The following is a 24,347-nucleotide window of genomic DNA, read 5'->3' on the forward strand; positions in this document are numbered from 1 at the left end:
ATAAAAATTATATCCGAAATTCGATCCGATCCAACAGTTTAAAAAAAATAGAATAAAATCAAATCTGAATTAGTACGGTTTTAATCGGTTTTCAATTTAGATTAGATTGGATGAACGTTTTAATTTGAATTTTGAACACCCCTAGTCAACACCAACTAATTATGCTCAAAATGGTGTCCGAATTTGATTGTTTAGAATCATTTCAATCCTGCCATAATATAAAATGCTAACTCTCAATTTATATAACACTACTTTTTTTCTTTTTTTCTATTTATGCAAATTCATCTCTTCTGTCAATATAAAACCCTAACATCCAATTTAAAGAACATGAATTTGCATGAACATAATAAATAAAGGAAAGGAGAACATGAAGGCGAATACACACTACACACTCACCGGCTATGAATTTCTTTGGACGGGATAGTTTGGGCAACCTGAAAGAAAGCATAATAGAGAAGGACACATGGCCCAAGCCCAAACAGATATGGGTTACAAATGATTGGAGAGTTCATGATTATTACATTTACCCCCTTTTCGCGCATAGTAGTGTCTGTCTGTCTGTCATATCTATTTCTCGGACAGCCGCCTCTCAGCCACTGCTTCTGTACACCTCTGGACTCCAAAATTTCAACCTCAACTCAACCTCTTCTCTGACAGCAATACCTTCAAAATTAAAAATTAAAACAACCTTTATTTCTTCTTCTTGATGTTTCTCCTCCTTATCTAATCCAATCCTCACCTGCAATTGCTTCAAGCTTTGGTAATATAGCTTTACAATTTGTGCTCTTTAAGAATTTTAGAGGCAATGAAATCTTCAATTGTTCTTTCTTGAAAAAGGTTTGATAACTTCGTGTATGTTTTTGTGGGACTCAGCAATCATGAGAGTGCGCTATGTTTCAGTTTTGTTCATTTCAGTTTCTTTTACTGAGTCCATGCCCCAACTCTTTTTGATTTTATATTTGGGCCCTTGAGCTCAGGGTTGACTTGTTGAATTGTGTGATAGATGCTGGCATTGGTTGAATTTCACTATGTTTCTTTCTTTATTATTTCATTGAAGCTTTGAATGGTGTATATAGGACTCTTCATGAACTTTAGAAATGGTGCTCGAGAAGCCTTGAATGTTTTGATTTTCGAGCTGGGTCATGGTTATTTACATGTTTATGTGCCAAGCATCACCCTGCATGTGCTTTACTCTACTGGTTCTTGGTTTAGTGACATGGTTGTTTAGATTTTATTACAGGGAGAAAAAAATGGCTGGAAAATCGAACAAGACGAGGGGCAGGAAAGGGTCGCATAATGCTTCCAGTTCTTCCAATCATGCTGAACCGTCGGCCCAATCTGATGTTCCTGCAAAGCATAATGTGGAAGGTCCATCAGAATCTGCAAAAGCTGATGCTGCTGAAGTTCCTGCTGCCAGTGATTCAACTAATGCCAATCCTGAGGTGAAGGAGAATGATGCAGAAAATGATGGAAGCGAACTAAAGCAAGGTGAACCTAGTTAAAGATGTACTTTTGAAATGTTTCGTATTAAAGACTGCAAACTAATTTGTGGAGGCTTATATGGTAAGGTATTGAAGGGTAGGAGGCGCCAAAAAGTGCGCGCCGCAGCGCTAAGCTGTTAACATTAGCAAAAGGAAACAGTAATCAATGTTACTATTTTGTAGCTACTTTCCTTATAATTTAGTTAATCAAGCATATGAATAACTGGAAAATGTTAAATTCCGGTGTTCGATCTGCAAAACCGTAAGATGCTTGCTGATTAAAGACACGAGGATCATAAAATAAATTTTCCCCCCATTTTAGCATCAAGATAGCTGGGCCCTTTTACCTCCATATAATGCTTTACTCACAATTTTACAACCAAAAATATTTCCAAGCATAACCTGAGTATTCCAAAATACATGCGGCGTCATTTTCGTTAATATGGTTGGTATTTAATTACAAAACGAAATAGATATACCTTAACATTTTATGTGGTATGTTTCTTCCTTCAACTACAGCTCATGTTTGTCAATAGTGGCATAGTATAGCATAGTGGCCAAGACTCACTCTTCCTCACTATTTTTGCTGTGAGAGCTACCATAGTAGCCCCTTTCCTGTAAGACTAAAATAGCCCCTTTCCCACAAACTAAATTAGGTTCTAAAATTCATCCTGACAATGCATTTTATGTACTTTTGGGTATATCCTGCACTTTTTTCTTATTCTCTTCAATCACTCCCCTGGTACTATTTCTCTCGCTAGCTATTGTTTAAAATTTAAGGCCAAATTATCTGGCTTTTGCAACTTTCTTCTTGTGTTCATATAGTTATATTAGACAAGACACGCTTGAAATGTCTATGTGAATCCTAGAGTTTGTTTTCCCAGTTATTTGGTGATTACTTTGTTTCTAATATTTTGTGTTTTACATGATTTGAAACATTTTCTGTAGTTAGTTTTTGGTGATCACTTCATAACTAATATCCTTCTGACTTGATAGTGCAGGTGATCTTCACCTTTACCCTGTTACAGTCAAAGCACAAACTGGAGAGAAGCTTGAGCTTCAGGTGAGTTGGCTTCATCAATAAGCTATTATTTGTTATTATGTCTTACTGAGTGCAAGAGATGTGTTGGTTGTACTCATTTTGTCCAGTACATTGAGCTAGCACACACCTCTTGCTATTGGATGTGGTGTGTTCGGTCCAATGAGTTGGGTTTGACACCTGATCTAATGGTAGATGAGTGTCTGTCGGCTTATTATACAAGACAAAACGAGTTCACAAAACATTTATCTTGTTCGAGACCTAATCTAATTATCTCATTTGGTTCTTATCAGTATAAAAGTTGTTTGAGTCTGCTTTCGGATCATTTAACTTCTTAAATTATTTATTGTATGAAGTTTACAGCTTCGCAATTCTATCTTTTTATTTTTTTTATATGGTGCAATTCTATTTTATTATAACCATAACAGGTTTCGTCTAAGTAGTTCGATTGATTTACAGTTGAATCCAGGTGATTCTGTTATGGATATTAGACAGTTCCTTCTTGATGCTTCAGAAACATGTTTTATTACATGCTATGACTTGCTGCTGCACACAAAGGACGGGTCCACCCACCACCTCGAAGATTATAACGAAATTTCTGAGGTAGCTGATATTACCACTGGAGATTGCACCTTGGAAATGGTTCCTGGTATATCAACAAACTTCCACTCTTGGAGCAATTATATATTTAGACTTAATTGCATTGCACTATAACACTTTGTCTTTGCAGCGATATATGATGATAGATCTATAAGGGCTCATGTTCACCGAACTAGAGAGCTGCTTTCGCTTTCTAATGTCCATGCTTCACTATCCACATCACTTACCCTACAGAATGATATAGCACAAAATAAAGTTGCGAATTCAGGAGGTAAGAGAGTTCTCTTTCCCTTCGTAATATTTGGTATATTAGTTTGTTTATTGTGTGTCCTATTCAGTTACACTGTTCTGCATCTTCATATGTATCTAGATACTTCGAAACCTGAGGTTCCTGAGCTTGATGGACTTGGTTATATGGAGGATGTCTCTGGTTCATTGGGGAATTTGCTATCATCCCCATTGAAAGATATTAAATGCGTAGAGAGCCTAGTATTTTCATCCTTTAACCCCCCTCCGAGCTATAGAAGGTACCTTGAGAAACATCCTCCTCATTAATATCATTTCACAGGCTTTTTCATCAACAAAATATCATTTCATTTCCTCGTTTTTTTATGTTGGAGTCTATGGTGCCTATGATTATGGTAGCAATGGTGAAGTGGTGTTAAAATAAAGTCACACTTTTTTACATTTTGGTAGCATTTTTTTTTTATTTTTTTAAAATAAAATGCGTTGTTAAATAGTAAAAAAGCGTTATTTTAGTTTTAGCAACACTTTTTAAGACACCATTGCCACTATAGCATAGGCACCATAGCATGCACCTTATTTTATATGGTTTTTAAAATGGCTGTTTTGCTAGCGCAGGCTTGTCGGAGATTTGATTTACTTAGATGTGGTAACTCTTGAGGGTAATAAATTTTGTATTACTGGGAGTACAAAACTTTTCTATGTCAATTCAAGCTCAGCAAACTCTCTTGATCCAAGGCCAAGTAAGGCCACTTTTGAAGCAACAACTCTTGTCGTACTCTTACAGAAGATTAGTTCCAAGTTCAAGAAAGGTAGTAAAGTGTACTTAAAGTTTCTCTAATTTGTTTTGGCAAGCTAAACTGATAACCATTTTATTTTTATTTTTTTAAAGCTTTCCGGGAAATATTGGACGGTAGAGCTGCTGCCCATCCTTTTGAAAATGTGCAATCTTTGTTGCCGCCTAATTCGTGGCTTGGGCCATATCCCGTTCCTGGTAAGCGCTTGCTCTAGCTGTTTGTTTTATCGGTATTATCTTTTCAATTCTATCTATGGTTGTAATAGTCGTCCCTCTTCTTTAGTGATAGTTGATATATTCTCCCCCATCTGTTGGTTTGGAGAGAAAATTGTCAAGTGAAGAGTCTTTATTTTATCACATCTAAAACTTGGTCCTGTTGGCTAGTTGGTTTTCATGCATTTTGAGATGCAAGCAAGGTCTTTAGCAAGTTGTGGGATATAATATCCCTTGATATTTTTCTCTTTGAATGTATGGACATTTTTTTATATGCTATGAAGACCAAGAATAAGTTCCCATGGAAATTTTGAAGACTTGGATTCTATGATGCTATTATTATGGTGCCTATGGTGGCTATAAAATCTTACCAATACTTGAAAAGTGTAGCAAAAATTATAAGAAATAACATGACGATATCACCTAGTAGGCTTCAAAAGTTTAAAGAAGAAATTATCAAGTTATCTCAAATAATTAATCAAAAAATGATGATTTTACCTAATGTTAGTTCTAATGACATAGAATTTTTAAAATCAATACAAAATGATTTTATACAATATGTTTTATTTAATGAACTCAACCCTTAAAGAAACTATTTTTCTTGTGGAACTTAAAAAGATTGTCATCATATAGTAATTTCTATATTGTAACCATACACTTGATTCTCAACTAAATACCATAGTTTGTTTTCTTTTATTAATGCATACATGTTATAAAAAAGGATAAAGAAAAATTAGAAGAAAATTTAAATCATTAACTAATGAAATTGAGCAGTTATTTAAAAATTATTGTTCTGAAATTTTGGAAGCAGAACCAGATAATGAATTTTGAAAAAAAGAAAAAGAAAGAACAAATATAAAAAAAAGTGTGATCAAATTCAAAAGTGTTGCATATACGTAAAAGAGAAATGCTCAAAGGCTATCAGAATTTATTGTTTTTGGCCATTACTTTTAACCATCAACTCAATTCTTTTAGTCTAGTAATTCAACAACATACTTTTAAACATTGATGACTAACTGGTGGCAAAAAACAATAAATTCTGAAGGCCCTCTAGTCTTTCTCAACTTAAAATAGTAAAAAAGTGCGATCTTTGGCACCATAGGCACCATATTACTAGGCATCATAGAAGCCACTTTTTATTGGATCAAACTCTTCTAAAGTGAGGAGATTAGTAAAGTGGTAAGTGAGGAGTTAATCATTCTTAAATTAAGATGGTGAAACTCACATATGATGGAAGTTACAAATCCAATGATGACCCTTCACTTTACATTTTACTAATTTTCTCACTTTAGAGATCTTTGTTTGTCCCTTGTTATGAATTTAATTTTGATGCACGAAGTAGTGTTACCTGTGAATCCAATTATGTAATACCATGCAAGAAAAAATAACACTATCGCATGAATAGTCATCCAAGAAAATGGATGTGATTGGACGACTCTTTTATTATATCAGGTTTTGCTAATGGGTGCCCTGGCCGCTCTATATGGAAGCCAAAAAGGAAAAAGAAAATGAAGTTATTGATGCATTCAAAACTTAAATAAAACTTTTACTTCTTTTTCTAAAATAATAAAACTTCCACTTTGAGCCTTTAAATAGTATTGTTACTTGTTAGGGCATTCATTAGCAAACCGTTATTATTTTTCTCAATACGACGCAACTGCTTTTCAGTACATACTTCAGTAGTCTGACACATAGATCTTTGCAACATTTCAGTCATTAAATTAAATCGGAACAGCAAAAGGAATCAATTTTTTATCCTATTCTGGTAGCCTCTGATGGTCAATCTCTGTAACTCATTATGGATTCGAAACTTAAGTGATAATGAAGGATGATTGAGAAAATCAGCATGCTTTGAGTTATTGTAATAATAATTGATGCTAATTGTGTTTCTGTATATAAGTTGGATTCATCTTCAGAATGACAGGAACTTATTAAGCTTATTTGCATCTTGAGCGATACCTCTTTTCTTCTCTTCTAGAAATTTATGGAAGATATCTTAATGTATTTTCTTTTTATTTCCTTTTGTTTAGACATCTCTTGTAGTATTGACTCAGGTGTGAATAAAAATTCTGATGCTGGCTTGATATATTTGCAATGTCATTTTCTTTGCTGTCAGATCATAGACGTGACGCAGCTAGAGCTGAGAATGCCTTGACTCTTTTGTATGGCAGTGAGCCAATTGGTATGCAAAGAGACTGGAATGAGGAATTGCAATCTTGTAGAGAATTTCCTCATACAACTCCACAGGAGAGGTACCATTATTTTCAAATTCATAAATTGAAACCTTTGGAGTTCTGCATGTTTTATGTTGAGAATGACATAATCATCCGTTATCCTTGTTTCTTGGATGATTTTCCCATTACTGCAGGATATTACGGGATCGGGCACTTTATAAAGTGACATCAGACTTTGTTGATGCAGCCATCAATGGTGCTGTTGGAGTGATCAGTGGCTGCATTCCCCCAATAAACCCAACCGATCCAGAATGCTTTCACATGTTAGTGTTCTATAACTGTTCTGAAGCTTGAGCTATTTGCTACAGATATACTTCATTTCCTTAGTATCTTGGTTTCTCCTGCGTTGTCCAGAATCTTGGTGTAGTTTGTATGACTTTTTATTATCTCTCATGTTGCACCTTTCTCCACAGAATAGGTTGCTTTGTACCTGGAACTTGGAAAATATTCAGCTAATTAATGTTATTTTATTAATAGGTATGTGCACAACAACATATTCTTCAGTTTTGCTGTTGATGCTGACCTTGAGAAGCTGTCAAAGAAACATGTAGATGCTAGTTTGAAAGCATGTGGCACTGTGCAAAGTTCTGATAAATCATCTTATAATCCACCTCTTGGAGAAAGTCGTCAGGTTCCCAATGGGGGGAAAGATGATGGTTCAGTTTCAGAAGAACTTGTTAATGGTACAGAAATCACTGCCGATGGGTCAACTGAAACTCAGTTGGCCGAGAGCGAACAGGCAACATATGCTTCTGCAAACAATGATTTGAAAGGGACCAAAGCCTACCAGGAAGCTGATGTCGCTGGGCTGTATAATCTTGCTATGGCTATAATTGACTACAGGGGCCATAGAGTGGTTGCTCAGGTGTGTAGTCAAGCACAAACTGGCTTATTGATAACTTTATCCGTTCTTTGAAATTATGATGAGTTGTCAGAGGTTATAAGCATGACAAGACATCAATTTATATTGAATATATGGATATATGAATTTATGTTCAGTTTCTTCCGTATTTTCTTTTAAAGTCCCCATGCTCCATTGCATCAGTGACGTCTTGTTACCTGTTGCAGCATAGATGTTTGTAAATCTCAATATGACTGCTATTAGTATTGAGAAACCAATATGAAGGCTAGAATACTTTTAAGCTGAATCTAGGTGAACTAGTGGATTGGTTTACAAAGAATAACTTGATAAATGTTTTTGGAGTTCCTGATATAATCTATATGCTTCACTTTCTCAAATAATACTGTCGTTTATTTTCTTAAAAGAATGGCCAATACACACCTAATTAAGTAAACTCGTTAAATTGTTCAACTTTTCCACAGAGATATTTGATGCATTTTGGACTTGAAGTCAGCTTCTTCGTCCTTTTAATTTAAAATAGATAAATCATTGTTCATAATTTAAATTGTGTTGTGATTGTGAAATTATATATTGTGCTGCAGAGTGTTTTACCTGGCATTCTTCAAGGGGACAAGTCAGACTCTCTCTTGTATGGCTCTGTTGATAATGGAAAGAAAATTTGCTGGAATGAAGAATTTCATTCTAAGGTAAGGAAGGTGGAACTTTAATTAACGAGGCTGTCAACTTTAAGTTTTAAGCGTTACTGTCTAGAACTATGTGAGGGACCATGCCTCCTACTCCGGGGTAATACCCATTGTAAGAATATTTGTTCAAGCCGAAAAGAACAGCTTTAACTTGTATTATACTATACTCTTATCTATAAATTGTAACCATATACTCTTTTTCCTTATGTTCCACCTCTTGTAACTTAGCTTTCCTTATATTAGGTTGCAGATGCAGCCAAACGCCTTCATTTGAAGGAACATTCGGTCCTTGATGGATCTGGAAATGCTTTCAAATTAGCTGCGCCTGTGGAATGCAAGGGAATTGTTGGTGGTGATGACCGGTAGTTGCTCGAGTTATTGTTATTTTACATTCTGTACACTGTTGATGACCTCCTTTCTGCGTAATTGTGTATGCATTATAGTATAGGGGTGCTTTCGTACCACAGTGAAGATTTTGGTTTGAATATTGTGGATATATTTATTTGAATATGAGATTTATTGTTTAAAAGTGTTATTGAATTTTGACATTAAATTATTGATTATAGTGTTCTAGTTTAATTGATCACATGTTCACAACTCGCATTTGTGTTATCTATTGTCTATTGCACAACATTCTTGCACTGATTCTGATCTCATTTTGTAAATTCTGTAACCAAATCAGGCATTATCTTCTTGATTTGTTGAGGGTGACTCCTCGGGATGCAAACTATACTGGACCTGGTTCTCGATTTTGTATCTTGAGACCAGAATTAATTACTGCCTATTGCCAGGTAAGCGAAATATTCTGACAACACTTCAGGATTTGTTATGAATACACAGTTTGACAGAACTCTCTGTGTCAATAGGCCCAAGCAGTGGAGACATCAAAATCTGAGACAACTTCTCAAGAGGCTTCTAACGTGGCTGCAGATTCTGAAAATGCTGCTGAAGCTGACAAAGTGGTAAGTATTGTACTGTAAATAATCATCCTTAACTTGGTGGGTTTTATATATATATATATATATATATATATATATATATATATATATATATATATTGGTTTTCTTTTAAAAATCATTTTGTTTGTTTCTTCATCCCTTCCTGCTTTTAGGGAAATATTGGCTCTTCTTTTCTGTATTCTTTAATTGTCTGATATGCAATGTATCTTGTTTTATGGTATCTTATCCATTATGACCTTGTGAATTAATCATTTTCAACTATTTTGAAAAGAAGCCACTTGTTTCAACTTCATCTAGTGAGCATATCATTTTTGTGATTTCTGCACTTGTTTGAACACTACTGCATGGTGGCCTACAGTTTTTATTTTTAGCTTCTGTGGAACTAAAGTATAATTAAGATACATGACAACTTGAGTATTTAATTGATCATTGAATTATGTTTCCAGCAGAAAGGCTTAATGTTGGAATGGAAAACCATAAGCATTAATTTGATGCTTCTTGTTTACTTCATTTTCATTTTTAATAAATAATGGTTATCTTGACAATATGATCCCTTTGACCTTGCATTTGTAGAAAACTGGTCATATTTTATATACTTGATTGGTTGACCAGTTGAACGTTCTGAAACATTGGTGGTAACAATATCCTGTTATTGCAACTCAGTATCATGTCAAATGATTTCATTAGTTACTCTAAGGTTTGTGGGGATTAATGATATTTTCATGCTGATTATGCTCCTCCAATAAAGCATGTATCAACTGTGGTTATTTGCTTTGATTGTTTCTGCAGGACATTACAAAGGAAGAGAAAACAGTGACTAAGGAAGAGAAAACGGGGGATACCAAAGAGCTTGTTTCGGCATCTGATGAAGCTTCAGATTGTCGTGAGGAAATTGTTTTTAATCCTAACGTTTTCACTGAATTCAAATTGGCTGGGGAACCCGAGGTCTTTTTTCAAATATCCTCTTGTTTATCTGTTCCCATTTATCTCCATGTAGCCTGGATGTTCTTTCCATTTGAGAATTTTATTGATATCCTGGAGCATTTATTTTATTTATGTATATTTGTTCGTATTCTTCAGGAAATAGCAGCTGATGAGGATAATGTGAGGAAAGTTAGTCTATATCTTACTGATGTTGTGCTTCCTAAGTTTGTACAAGATCTATGCACACTTGAAGTTTCACCTATGGATGGCCAGACATTAACCGAAGCACTCCATGCTCATGGAATTAATGTTCGCTATATTGGCAAAGTAAGCTTGGTCAATATTGCTCTAAAAGTTTAGTTGATCCAATGGATCAAGTGCCATTTCTTTTTGGTGGTTTTCCTGATAGATGTTTAATTTGTCATTTGATAATTCATGTTACTTTTTTCCGTGAAAGGTGGCTGGAGGTACTAAACATCTGCCTCATCTATGGGATCTTTGTAATAATGAAATTGTTGTGAGATCTGCAAAGCATGTTATCAAGGTAAAAGAACAATTTTGAGCTTCAGCATTTTGGTACCTGTGTTTTTCTACTTTCGGTTTTGATTTTAATAATTCGGGATCAGTCATTGATCTTGTAATTCATGTTTGAAGTGAACAGTCTGATTTTGAATTAGAACCGGGGGGGGGGTCTCCACTATATCTAAGATGTACTATGAATTTGTATAGGTTGTGACTGCTTCATAGCTAGGGTTGCCAAAAATTATTCATAGTTCCAAAGTGCTTCCTAATTTAACGCAATTTGAGTCAGAAAATGTTAGGGACTGTTTGGTTTCATTATTTTCTATTTTCATTCAGTCAAATGAGTCATTTTCCTGAATGAAGAGAAACTAGTCTAGAAATATACTAATGATCTACAGAAAGGTAAAAATATACTTGGATAGATGTGGAAGAAAACAATATTATAAAGAATGTTTTCTGAATGTGCAAGTTTCAAAAATTCGGATTTGATGTATTCAGTGTTTCTTTTGAAATATTCCGGAGCGGATGTAATGGTTTGTTGGTAATGTCATGAAACACGAATTAATTCACTTTTTTCTTTGCAAGGCTCCTGTATTCGTTTACTCATACATTAGTTCATTCATTTTCTTTTCCCAAAAAATTCAATGCTGCTTGCTCTGACTCTCCAATATATAAGAGAATTAAATTTGTTTGCTGCAAGGTTTGAACGCAGCCTAATGTGCTTACAACTAGTTCGCTTTGCAGTTGTGTCACACGCAATTACGATTCAACTACTACATCTTGAAAATTGAAACCAAATATCTTTTCACTTTTTTCTATATCTGAACAGAATATATTTTTAGAGAACATTTTCTAAAATCTGAAAATATGAAATTGAAAATAGGTGGCAAAAAGTAGTAAATGTTTTTCATAAACCAATTGCACCCTTATTTGTTCTACTACTACTTGTTAGATGTCAGGGTTGACCTGTCCTAAGTTATATCATTTTTCTTACAAGGGTCTGCAGATGGCCCTTGATTTTGTTTCATGAATTCCAGTCCATGAGAAATGTGATAGACTTTTTTTTATACTAATATGTAATATGTTAGTCATATTGGTCGCATTAAGCTGTATGTTAGAAATCACTTCACCTAATTCAGATTCACTGATAATCAAATGATATTAAACATTTTGCTTCTGAGATTTCATGACTTTTTCATTTCTTCTAATCATGTACTAATCGCAGGAATTGTTGAGAGAAACAGAGGATCATGATCTTGCATTGGCTGTATCTCATTTCTTGAACTGCCTATTTGGAAATTGTCAAGCATCCGGTGGAAAAGTTACTCCTAATGGTGCACAATCCAAAACTCCCAAGAAGGCAAGTCCATAATGGTTCACTTTTTAAGATAACTGGAGCTAAACTTTCCTAATTTGCTGTTCTTTGAGCCATGATTACCTTAATTAATTTGTGAACTCTGCTTTTGTCTTCATATGATGTACAAATCACTGTAAATTCCTGTCAAATCTTATACACTACAAAGTTTTTGGTGGATTAATTTCTAACTCTTACTTTTATATTTACAGGAACATGCTGGGCATCGATCTACAGGAAAGAAAGGGCAAGCACGATGGAAAGGCAGGACATCTTTGAGGAAGAGTCAACCTTTATACATGAATATGAGCTCTGAAGCCTTATGGTCAGAAATTCGAGAATTTGCAGTGGTCAAATATGAGGTACCAATTATTTTTTAACGAAAGATTTAGTTGTTAACCATGACATTGGATTATTATTGGTTTTCTATGTGGTGTTTGCTTAATAGGTCTGCATTCCGTTATAACCCTATATTGATATGCTCACTTCTTTAGCTGTGTACAAGGACATCTGTGTTTCTTTCCTTCTTATCATATCATTACATCTATATATCTGTTACTTAAACTGTAATTTCAACTCAATTTGTTGCAGTTTGAGTTGCCAGAGGATGCAAGGTCACGTGTAAAGAAAATTTCTGTTCTACGAAATTTCTGTCAGAAGGTAAGTGTACAATTAGTTATGGTTCATTCAATTCATAGGTGAATTTGTCAGTGCCGTACATAACTTATGCTGAATATTCATTTCTGATCTTTCACTACTTCCAACTCCATGAAGCTTTTGAAGAATTCGTTCCTTTTTTAATCTTTGCTTTCAAGCTGTGCTTCTTTGGTGATGCTGCTTTAATGAAAAGAAGCATATGATATGTTAGGATATCTTTTCCTTCGTTTTTTCTGAAAATAGTATTAGATTTCCTATTACATACATTATTTTCATATTTTGGTGAAGTTATTTCGGTCTTTCTGTATTCGCTGAAGTTCTGCAGTGCATGCTCGCTGTTGCTGTCATATATATATAAATTGGTTGAATTAATAGAACTGCACTGTCACATTTTGCCATTATATCTTAATGCTTATATACTTGCTACTTGAGTATGCGTCAGCATGTCTTAATAATACTTGGTTTTCAGGTTGGTATATCTGTTGCAGCTCGTAAATATGATCTTAATTCTGCAACGCCTTTCCAAACATCAGATGTCTTGGATCTCTGTCCAGTGGTCAAGCATTCAGTTCCCACCTGTTCTGAAGCCAAAGAACTAGTAGAAACAGGAAAGCTTCAATTAGCTGAGGTATCTAACTTGCTTTGTATAATATATATAATAAATGCATTTGAACCACAGGAGCGAGCTAACAATTGAGGGATTTTTTGTAGTTTGTAGGAAGTTACAGGCTTATAGCTTTCATTAAGCTGCAGGTGTAATTTATTTATTGGGTGAAGTTGTTATAAGGATGGAATTTACAGAAGGGGATAAGCCATCCTCACATAGATACCAAGAATATAGTGAAGATCTAAAAAGTTTAACTATGTAGCAGTTCATGCGAATCCCTGTGAATATCAGCTAAGTCCCCATTAAAAAGACAATGTGCTGAGCACCAAAAGAAATCCACAAAGGATAATCCGTCCCAAATAGAATCAATAGAAAAATGCATCATTGAAACGCTGGAGTACCTTCCAACCTAATACACAAAGGCACTACAAAAGCCCTGGATTTCTACAAAATCTTTGCTTCTTTACATGATCCAAAACCTCTGAAATTACGTGAGTAGACACTGATGTAGGTTTATAGGGCTAATCCTCAATTTCTTACAGATATCCAACTCGACTAATTCACAGAGATCTCACTGTGGAACATTCCAAACCATACATTTTGCAAATTTTAGAACATGTAATTAGTGTTAATCCAATAAAAAACAGTGGCCCCATAAACCCAAATATTTTAATAGATAGCTTTCTTCTTTAGCTTGCATCCTCATGACTAAGCTTTAAATCTTTGGGCATGTTTTTACTGTAAAATAATTTTGTAGTTTTACTTCAATATATTGGTCCCTCGTCCCCCCACCCTACCCCAATGCACCATAAAAGAGCCCCGAGGCTGAGTTTTTTCCAACAAAAATGAACTGTTGTTTGATTTTTCCTCTGATGCAGGGCATGCTCAGTGAAGCCTACACATCATTTTCAGAGGCATTCTCAATTTTACAACAGGCATGAAATTTCCATTTTCTTTTTTTGACTCCTCTCGGAATTATTTTGTGCATAAAATAATTTTTCTTAAATGCACTGCAGGTTACTGGCCCTATGCATCGTGTGGTTGCCAACTGCTGTCGGTATGTCTATTTATTTCTAGTGGGTTTGCATGTTCTTAAAAATTCTTTATTTTAATGGCAGTTCTTGCAAAGGTAGACTTGAGATAATAACCACAATCTGCAATTCTTCATTTCTTGCAAGGGTAAACTGAGATATGGACATATAATTATTCTCATGTTGAAATGAAACTGATGATAAAGGGTAATATTATACTTAATTTCCTCCAAGAACTCCTCTAGTAAGTAGTACTGATATCAGTGAGGACTGAGGAATCAATGCCTAGGAAGCCATTATGTGATAAGATAAAACTCAAAATCGGATAGAAGAAAAACAGGCACAGTTTCTTCGAGAGATCTGTTACATCTCGCAAAATCTCATTCAGAAATTACTTACCTCTATCATTCTTCCCTCAACGTTTATATTTCCCACACACTGTCAATTCCTTCCTAACACACTGCTCTCCCTGTCTTGGGATATTAGTTATAGCTTTAAACCCTTCTTTTGCCCCGTTTTCTCACATGTTGTATTGTAAGATTGCCCAACACGTTATTTTTTGTTGTTGATGCCTTGTAAAGTTTAGGAGTTATAGCAAACTTTGGATCTTCCATTTATAGGTTCAAATTTTTGTTGAAGCACATACATCTAGTGAATTTTGTTTCAATTAAATTATTGAATTTCAGGTATCTTGCCATGGTTTTATATCATGCTGGAGACATGGCTGGGGCTATAATGCAACAGCATAAAGAACTAATAATAAATGAACGTTGTCTTGGTTTAGATCATCCCGATACTGCACACAGGTATTCCCTGCTCTCAATCTTTTTGGTTAATCTGTATAATGTTTTACTATTTCTGTATTTTTTCTGTCCTTGTATTTTTACATTATTTAACTAATTGAAATTACCAAAAGAATCCTCTCTACCCCCCCTTCTCTCCTGTTCCCCACAACAACAAAAATTGTAATGGTTAAAATTGTTCACCTTGTTTTTATTTCATATATTTGACCATTTATTATAATTAAAATATTTTTTATTTTTATATAGAAAAAGATTTTAATTAAAGAGAATGTACAGAAGAGGACGACGCAGTTATCTTTTTATTATAGGTGTTCATGTATTTTGCTCTATAGTTTCCATGTGATCGGGATTCACAACCCTCCTCTTTTATGTGAGTTTGGTGTATGTTTTTGCCCGATGATATTGTCCATTTAGGTAAGTCAAGGGAAGATTTAAATGAGAAGTTGGATCTGACATGTTTTGGAAATACATGGTTTACGCATAAATCGCAATAAGACAAAAGTATATGGAGTGTAAGTTTAGTAAGGAAGAGGAAAATTTAAGAGATTTAAATATTTTGGTTGTTATTCAAAGTGGAGGAGTGATTCATGCTTCATATACAATAAAAGGTTAATTTCATTAGACAAGTTACATTGTATGGAATGGAGTGTTAGGTGGTAAATGGGGAGCATGAGCTTAATCTTAGTGTGAGATGAGGATGTTTCTGAGTAAGTGGTTATACTCTTATAGACATAATAAGAAATCAGGTCGAGAGGAAAAAAAATTGGAGCAGTTCTTATTGTAGAAAAGATGGTGAAATCTCATTTTAGGAGGTTTGGACATGAGAGGAGAAGAGCAATAGAGCATTTGGCCAAAAGGGTAGATCGGATGGGAGATAAACCCATGGTTAGGTGCAAAGGGAAACCTAAGAAGACTCTGCATGAGGTGATCAAGAAAGATATAAACACAAATGTGCTTACTTTAGATATATATATATATATATATATATATATATATATATATATATATATATATATATATATATATATATATATAATATCCATGTTGCTGGTCATGCCTAGTAGAACAAGATTTTGTTGTTGTTGTTCACATTTTTTTGTTGTTATATTGTTTCCATCGGCAGTTTGATGAATATCGATAACTTCCTAATGCTGGATCGTATTTTTTTTATTTTAGGAGTGTTTAGTCATGTGTACCTTTTTTTTTGGGGGGTGGGGGGTGGTATATCGCACATATTATGGGACAGCTTGTTCATTGTTTTGTTAACATGGCAATATAGGAACACTTTTAATTACATGGTGATACAAGGTTGGGTATCTATGTAAAAATCTTGGACAATTACAGTGCATCAAGATTAAATAAATGTTAGTTGGATCTTAAAACCTTAAATATCTTCTCATATTGGTTCAAGGTGTGCTCTCATTTTCCAGACACGAATATATGTATTATAGAACATGATCTAGGACATTTTTGATCGGTGATTGTTGTTGCAGTTATGGTAATATGGCTCTCTTCTATCATGGACTTAACCAGACAGAACTTGCTCTCCGCCATATGTCCCGAGCCTTGCTGTTATTAAGTTTGTCATCAGGGCCAGATCATCCAGATGTTGCAGCTACTTTTATCAATGTTGCAATGATGTATCAGGACATAGGAAAGATGAACACAGCTCTTCGATATCTGCAAGAAGCATTGAAGAAAAATGAGAGGCTTCTTGGTGAAGAACATATTCAAACTGCAGTTTGTTATCATGCTCTTGCCATTGCATTTAATTGTATGGGTGCTTTCAAGCTTTCTCACCAGGTATGTACAGCCTCAAAGTTGGTTTCTGTTGGTAACAGTAGGTGGTTAACTGATTTGCGCATTTGGTTTACAGCATGAGAAGAGAACATATGATATACTTGTCAAACAACTCGGTGAAGACGATTCAAGGACGCGTGACTCACAAAACTGGATGAACACATTCAAGATGCGTGAGCTGCAGGTACAAAATATTTGTTTTCCAATTGGCTGAGAACTTTTATATTTCCGTATAATATCAGTTTACTCGTAGTTCTTACCTAAAGAATTTGTTTCTCAAATCTCAAGTATCTTCATTCTCGTACTTTATGATTCACTTGTGGCTTATTCTGACAGACAAATGCCCAAAAGCAGAAAGGTCAAGCTCTGAATGCAGCGTCAGCTCAGAAAGCTCTTGATATCTTAAAGGTACCACGTGTTCTTTCTATATAGCATAGACTTTTTGCAACCAATCTTGAGTAGTATGCATTTTGGTTGTTTATTAATGAGAGAACAACCTTGTCGAAAAGGTTACACTCATCTCTTCCATTTCGTTGGCTTTTCCTTCTGTTGGTTATAAATGAGTTTAATGTTGTGGATTCATATCATAGAACTTTTATCTCTTCAAGACAAAATGCATTGCTTTTTTTTTTTCTCCTGACAATCGGGATTATAACGACAGGCGCACCCTGATTTGCTACATGCATTCCAAGCTGCTGCTGTTGCTGGAGGATCTGGAAGTTCAGGTGCCTCTGCCAACAAGTCCCTAAATGCTGCAGTAATGGGTGAGGGTCTCCCAAGAGGAAGGGGAATCGATGAAAGGGCTGCGCGTGCAGCTGCAGAAGTCAGGAAGAAGGCTGCAGCAAAGGGTTTGCTACTACGACCACATGGTGTGCCAGTGCAAGCCATGCCACCCCTTACCCAACTTATGAACATTATAAATTCAGGCATGACCCCGGATAGCGGGGCAAGCGGTAACGCAGAGGGAGCAAATGAAACAAATGATGTTCCTTCAACCGATGCAGTGGATGGCAAGAAAGACCAGTCACTGCCTAAGCCAGAAGCCCCTGTTGGATTAGGCAAGGGGTTGTCATCATTGGATGCCAAGAAACAAAAGCCAAAACCAAAGGCTGGCGCTTGAAATTTTGTAACATATATAAGATTTCCCTTGTTTCGAGCTTAGAAATTCTTTTTGAGCTGCTTGGGTTGACTAGTAACCTTTTTTTCCTGTGTTTTCACTCCCTTTTTCATATGGGCTCCGTATAAGGCATCCATGGTGATAGGTGAATGAAGGTGAGGTGCTTGTGATATCAGCACAATTTTTTTTCCTCCTTTTTCATCTGATTATTTAATGAGAATTTTCTAGTAAACTAAACGATTGGCATATATAGGGTAATAATTGTTTCATTTTGATGAAATTTCTTGTATTTGTAACCAAATTTGGTTGTCAATAGAATTTAGACAAATTCAGTGCATAATACAAAATTTGTAGAAGATTTTGATCGCGGAATCTGTGGAAAAACAATATCTTGGGAAATGTTTATACCCTTGGGAAATTGTACAATCATGGTACATGTGCAACAAAAATCAGTTATCAAATTATTTATATAGAATATATGTAAAAATAAAAAATATATGTTTAAAATATCATAGAAAAATATGTATTTAGACATAAATACATGGTGATTAATTTGGTTAATTATTTTTATACATATAACATTTTGGATGTTGTAAATATCCTTTTATCCACCAAATTAAATATATCAATTTTTGTTACATTTGATATATTAATACAATTTAATTTTAATCAAGAGGGTGACAACTATAAATTGGCAGTAAATCTTGTACATATTACATGAGACAAATGATAATTTCAAATTCAAGTATAAGATTTGAGTCAATTTTTTTTAGCATAAGCATTAGATTTTTATTTTGGTTTTATGTTTATCATTTTAAAGACGTCCAAGACTTTTTACTAACCAAGTTGTTAACAATAAAAACCTATTCACATGCCACTCTCTCTCTTTTATTACGTTCATTCTCTCTCTTTTAACGAATAACGGCTTACTCTCATTCTTCCTTCTTTTTTGATTTTCCATTGTATTGTGCTGCATTTTTGGTGCATTTTATTTAGAATTTTTCGTTAATTACATCTTGTCTTAGAATTTTTCAATCTACAATGCAATTCTTGTGGTATCGGATTTGAGTTTTCATTAAATATGCAAATCTTTGATGATAATGGAAAATCGTAGTTTAGATGAGTTAAATTATTGTGAATTGGATGTTTTTTTAGCATTGAACGTAATCGAAGAGGTACAAATGACTTTTTAATAATTCTGACAAATTAGTGTGATCTACTAGGGCATTAGATTCGATTACTTGTATTGTTGTTCTATGTTCCAATTTTTTTTTGTGCTATTTGTATATATTTTTATTCTTTTGTTCTTAATTCTAGTTATTTATGATGATTTTAGTTTTCGTTAGTTGAGTTGTTCTATGATCAATTAGTGTTGTTCTATGATTCTGGTTCGTAAATGATTATGATTTTCGTCCCATATATGTGAATTTTTGTGCTATGCTAACAGAAATGTGCTATACTTAAATATTTCTGTGCTGCAACAAACCAAAATTTGTTTTTTTATATGATTTTTACTGGCTATTTTAGGATTAGTTTTTGTATGATGTTGATGATAAATATGTGCCAAAGGTTGGAATATTTTTAACACTCTTGAAGAAGTTAGAAAATTCTATAAAAATTATGATAAAGATGCAAATTTTTCTACCAAAATAAGAAACTCAAATAAGAGGAAAAATGAAATAAAAAACCAACTCATTACATGTAGTAAAAAAGAAAATAGAAAATCTGGTATACTTTGTTGTTAAGACAAATTCGATATCTATTGCAATGTGTCCCGCAAGAATCTATGTGCATATAGTGAAAGATACTGATTTTTGGGTTATTTTAAAAGTTGTTCTGACTCATTCACATCCATATTGTTCCAATCAAGTTGAAATGCTTAAACAACATTGGGATCTTAGCCTACATGTTTGTCGGATAATTAAGAATAATGATAAAGTTAGTATCACACCAAATAAACCATATCAAGCACTTTGCAGCAGTTGGTGGTCTTTGTGAATTAAATTTTTTCAAAAAAGATGTTAGAAATTATATTAGTAGGGAGGTTCGTAATGTTTTCGAAATAGATGATGTAAAAGAATTGGAAAAATATTTTTTAAGAATGAAAGAGCAAAATCAGAATTTTTTTATAAGTTTGAACTTGATGTTGATAAGTTAATTAAAAATATATTTTAGGCTGATGCAAGAAGTATGTCTTGTATTCCAAATATACCAATCCTCTAAACAGTTCTTCTAAGTCCTTTTCACAAAATCTACATCCATGGGTGAAAACTTATGCACCTTTCCACCTATGTAGCTCAATACTCCACTCGCATCTCTCACAAATCAGCCACCACGATGAAACACAGGTACAACGAAAACAGACTGCATCATATTAACAATTCTATTAAAATCCATTCATAACAAAAAATTTCAGAATATGTTTTCATACACATTTTACAGTCAAAGACACATGCATTTCACTAACTATTAAACAAAAACCAAGATCAGATTTTAACTCACTACCAACTCTGCATTTGCCCTAATCCCCATTGCTCCATGTCAAAAACTTGCTCACCAACGAACCACAATACACATTACATGCAAATATTAACATCATGCTTCTATAAACTATTATTCGAAACCCAAGTGAACTACGCCATTGAATCTCTGTAAAATAAAAAAAAAATGAAAAAAATAACAAGCAGAGGAGGAACCATCACTCACCATTGCAGTAGAATCACCTCGCCGCGTAATCGTCATCGAGAGACACTCTGATAACAAGCTCACGATTGCACGTTGTCAATGTTACAGAGAGTTTTTGGAGGGAATGCATACAAAGAGTTTTAGTGTGTTAGGGCAACTTGTAATTTGAAGGAGAAGAACAAGGATTTTTATGAAAACACACCTAATCACATGACGCCGTTTTGGCTACTATACACGTGGGCTAGCCACTGATATGTCAACATCTCACTGTTTGTCTTTCGATTGTAGGAGTTGTGATGGGTATTTGCAATGGAGGTTGAGAGCCGCTTTGTTAATTTCAAATCATAGAGATGCATTTTGTCCATAACCCAAATGGTTAGGGACTGGAATAGGCATTTACTCAAAAAATAAAAGAAATGAGAAAAATAGAATTAAGGTTCCAAGACAGGATTGAGTCGAATGGTAGTGTGATGAGTTAGATTGAGTGGTTGTTTTGGAACGCTGTTGATTTCTCTTTGTGGCTGGCGATTGTTGTCAGAAGTGAAACCAGAAACAAGCAGCGTTGATCACTGGCAGTGCACATGTTAGGTGCATGTCGGATAAGGTGGTGTGCCTGGATTTGGCTGCAAAGGTTTGGGAAGTAGTTTGGAAGAAGGAGAATCTATTCGCCGGTGTTGAAAGTGCGACATCCACAGCATTATATCTTGAAGACACACTAGTATGTTCTAACCGAAGAATACCAAAAAAAATTTCAAATTATTCAAAGAAATATATGTTTATGTTATAAAATAAGGATTAGGGATCGAAGAAAGGAGGAGATAGAATAGGGAGAATGATAGGTAATTTTATTATGGATTGTGTACGTTAGAAAATATGAGAGGGATTATTTATAGTCAAGGATCCAATTTTTAGCCAAAGACCCAACGTTTTGCTAGGACATCCACAACAAATATATTTATAACACTCTTTCTTGGATGTTCCTAGTAGTAATAGTGGACTAGTGTCTCATTAAAAAAAATCTTACCAAAAAAAATATAGTGAAGCAAAAAGAGTACACTGTCTTGTAATACGTTAGGTGTAAGGTCCCACATCGGTTGGGAAGGGGAACGAAGCATGCCTTATAAAGGTGTAGATATCTCTCCCTAATATGATGCGTTTTGACGAGTGAGTGTGGGGATTTCGGCTATCATCTCTATCATCAAAGGCAAAACCGTGAGGCCTTGTGTGCCAAAGCGGACAATATCGTGTTAGCGGGTGATCTGGGCTGTTACATGTGATCTGGGCTGTTACATATGGTATCAGAGTTAGAGCCCGAATCGATGTGCCAGCGATGCGGAGGGAAACGAAGCATGCCTTATAAGGGTGTGGATACCTCTCCCTAGCATGACACGTTTTGACGAGTGAGTGTGGGGGGTTTCGGCTATCATTCCTATCATCAAAGTGCCAAAGCGGACAATATCTCTTAGTTGGTGTATTCCTATCTTATATACTAGCTTCTCAAATGTTGAAGTAGGTAGTGCTTTAGTGAAATAACTGCTAAATTGTTATTGGAACAGATTTGTTGAACGTTTATATCACCACTTTGTTGAAGATCATGAGAGTAAAAGAGCTTTGGTGAAATGTGCTTTGTTTTATCTCCTTTGATGTATCCTTTTTTTAGTTGATGTATGCAAGCAGAGTTATCTTCGTGTATGAATGTTGACATTTTCTTCGCAGGTAAGCCACACATATCTTGGACATGTTGAGTGATTGACCTAAACTAAACACATTCTCGAGTTGTTTCATGAATTGCTAATATTTCTGCATGATTTGAGGATGTTGCAGCTATAGTGTGCTTTGTTGAGCGCCAAGATATAGCTATGCCTCCACATGTGAATAGATAACCTGTTTGTGATCTGCTATTATGCGGATCAGGAAGAAAACTTGCATCTGCATATCCACTAATTGAAACATTGATTCGTTGCAGTAAAATAAACCCTTATCAACAGATCCTTGAAGATATCTTAATATATGTTTAACACCATTCCAATGTCTTCTAGTTGGATAGGAGCTAAATCTCGATAACAAATTTACTTAAAAAGTTATATCTAGTCTTGTGTTATTAGCGAGATACATTAGTGCGCCAATACCACTAAGATAGGGTACTTCAGGGTCAAGGGGATCCTCATTATTTTCACATTATCGAAATGGATTTTTATTCACATCTAGTGACCTCACCACCATTGGAGTACTCAATGGATGTGCCTTGTCCATGTAAAATTTTTTTCAAAAGTTTCTGAGTATAAGTTGACTGATGGACGAATATACCGTCCTTCAAGTGTTCAATCTGTAAACCAAGACAAAATTTTGTTTTACTAAGATCTTTCATTTCAAATTCTCTTTTTAAATAATCTACCGTTTTTGAAATCTCTTCGGGTAATCCAATGATGTTTAAATCATCAACATATATTGCAATAATAACAAATTTGAATTTAGATTTTTTTTATGAACACACATGGGCATATACGGTCATTTTTGTATTCATCTTTCAATAAGTACTCATTGAGATGTTTATACCACATAAGCCCAGATTATTTTAATCCATTTTGAAGTTTTACTGAACAAATCTCCAGAGAATTATTGTACGCTACAGGCACTTTGAGTCCTTCAGAGACTTTCATATAAATTTCTTTATCAATTGAGCCGTATAAGTAGGCTGTAACAACATCCATTAGGCGCATGTCAAGTTTTTTATGCACAGCCAGACTAATAAGATATCTTAATGTTATTGAATCTATCATAGGAGAATATGTTTTCACATAGTCAATACAAGGTTTTTGTGAGAACCCTTGTGCTACTAGTCATGTTTTGTATCTTTCTATTTCATTTTTCTCATTTCGTTTGCGTACAAAAATCCACTTGTATTCCACTGGTTCTATATCTTCAGGGGTTTTGACTATAGGACTAAAAATTTCATGTTTTCTAGGTGAAGTTAATTCAGCGTGAATTGTATCTTTTCATTTTGGCCAATCATCTCTCTGTCTGCATTCTTTGATAGATTTTTGTTCATGATCCTCATCTTACTTTACTATTTTTACAACAATATTATAAGCAAAAATATTGTCGACAACAGTATTCTTTCGGTCCCATATTTTTTTGGTAGTGACATAACTTATCGAGATCTCTTATATTTTCAGGTACCTGAACCTCTTTAGAGGTTTCATCATGTCTTCAGATTCCCTTTGAGTGTTTGTCTCCATATTGTGACCATCATAATTGATTACCTCTCTCTTTTTTCGGAGATTTTTATCCTTAGAGCGATTGGTCTTCCACGCTTTAGGCGTGGATTGCTTTCATTTGCACTAACAATTTGACCTTCCGATATACTTGTTTTTATTGGCGCATTTGCAGCTAGAATGTAAGATTTTGTTACTCTCTTTAGGTCAGTAAATGCGTCTGACAATTGGTTTGCAATATTTTGCATACGAATTAACCTTTATACTTTTATTTCACATTGTCTAGTGCGAGGATCTAAATGTAATAACGACAATGTATTCCAAATAATTTTCTTTTCCAACTGTTTATTTTTTCCCCCTAATTTTGAAAAATTTATTTCATCAAAGTGGCAATAAAAAAATCTTACCTTAAATAAATCACCCGTCATGGATTCAAGATATTTTATAATTGACGAGGATTCATAACAAATATATATCCCCAATCTTCTTTGCGGTCCCATCTTTGTGCATTGTGGTAGAGTA

At 34.6% G+C, this 24,347-nt stretch overlaps 1 protein-coding gene across 2 annotated transcripts; it reads left to right on the top strand.

The window, feature by feature from the left end:
* The first annotated feature begins 352 nt into the window (after window positions 1-352).
* Window positions 353-18,272, top strand: LOC112707459 (clustered mitochondria protein). Of its 2 annotated transcripts, none has more exons than XM_025759202.3 (29): window positions 353-760; window positions 1,241-1,488; window positions 2,483-2,544; window positions 2,980-3,169; window positions 3,251-3,391; window positions 3,491-3,647; window positions 3,982-4,175; window positions 4,256-4,357; window positions 6,489-6,624; window positions 6,741-6,869; window positions 7,084-7,471; window positions 8,050-8,154; window positions 8,395-8,513; window positions 8,834-8,942; window positions 9,018-9,113; window positions 9,900-10,055; window positions 10,191-10,361; window positions 10,492-10,578; window positions 11,782-11,916; window positions 12,123-12,272; window positions 12,502-12,570; window positions 13,037-13,195; window positions 14,053-14,109; window positions 14,191-14,231; window positions 14,892-15,011; window positions 16,502-16,811; window positions 16,885-16,992; window positions 17,145-17,216; window positions 17,470-18,272. In XM_025759202.3, the coding sequence occupies exons 2-29, from the start codon at window positions 1,251-1,253 to the stop codon at window positions 17,926-17,928; spliced, it is 4,260 nt and encodes a 1,419-aa protein (XP_025614987.1). In that variant the 5' UTR covers window positions 353-760; window positions 1,241-1,250; the 3' UTR covers window positions 17,929-18,272. The 2 variants fall into 2 exon arrangements, with proteins under 2 accessions (XP_025614987.1, XP_025614989.1); XM_025759204.3 differs by having other exon boundaries at window positions 380-760; window positions 1,229-1,488.
* Window positions 18,273-24,347: the final 6,075 nt, after the last annotated feature.

Source organism: Arachis hypogaea, chromosome 8 (assembly GCF_003086295.3).
Source record: "Arachis hypogaea cultivar Tifrunner chromosome 8, arahy.Tifrunner.gnm2.J5K5, whole genome shotgun sequence".
NCBI classification, from domain to species: Eukaryota; Viridiplantae; Streptophyta; class Magnoliopsida; order Fabales; family Fabaceae; genus Arachis; species Arachis hypogaea.

Coding starts and splice junctions, on each gene's coding strand:
- LOC112707459 (XM_025759202.3), top strand. CDS start 1,251: ATGGCTGGAAAATCGAACAAGACGAGGGGCAGGAAAGGGTCGCATAAT. Junction 14,232..14,891: donor GTGGTTGCCAACTGCTGTCG/GTATGTCTATTT, acceptor ATTGAATTTCAG/GTATCTTGCCATGGTTTTAT. Junction 16,812..16,884: donor CTTTCAAGCTTTCTCACCAG/GTATGTACAGCC, acceptor TTTGGTTTACAG/CATGAGAAGAGAACATATGA.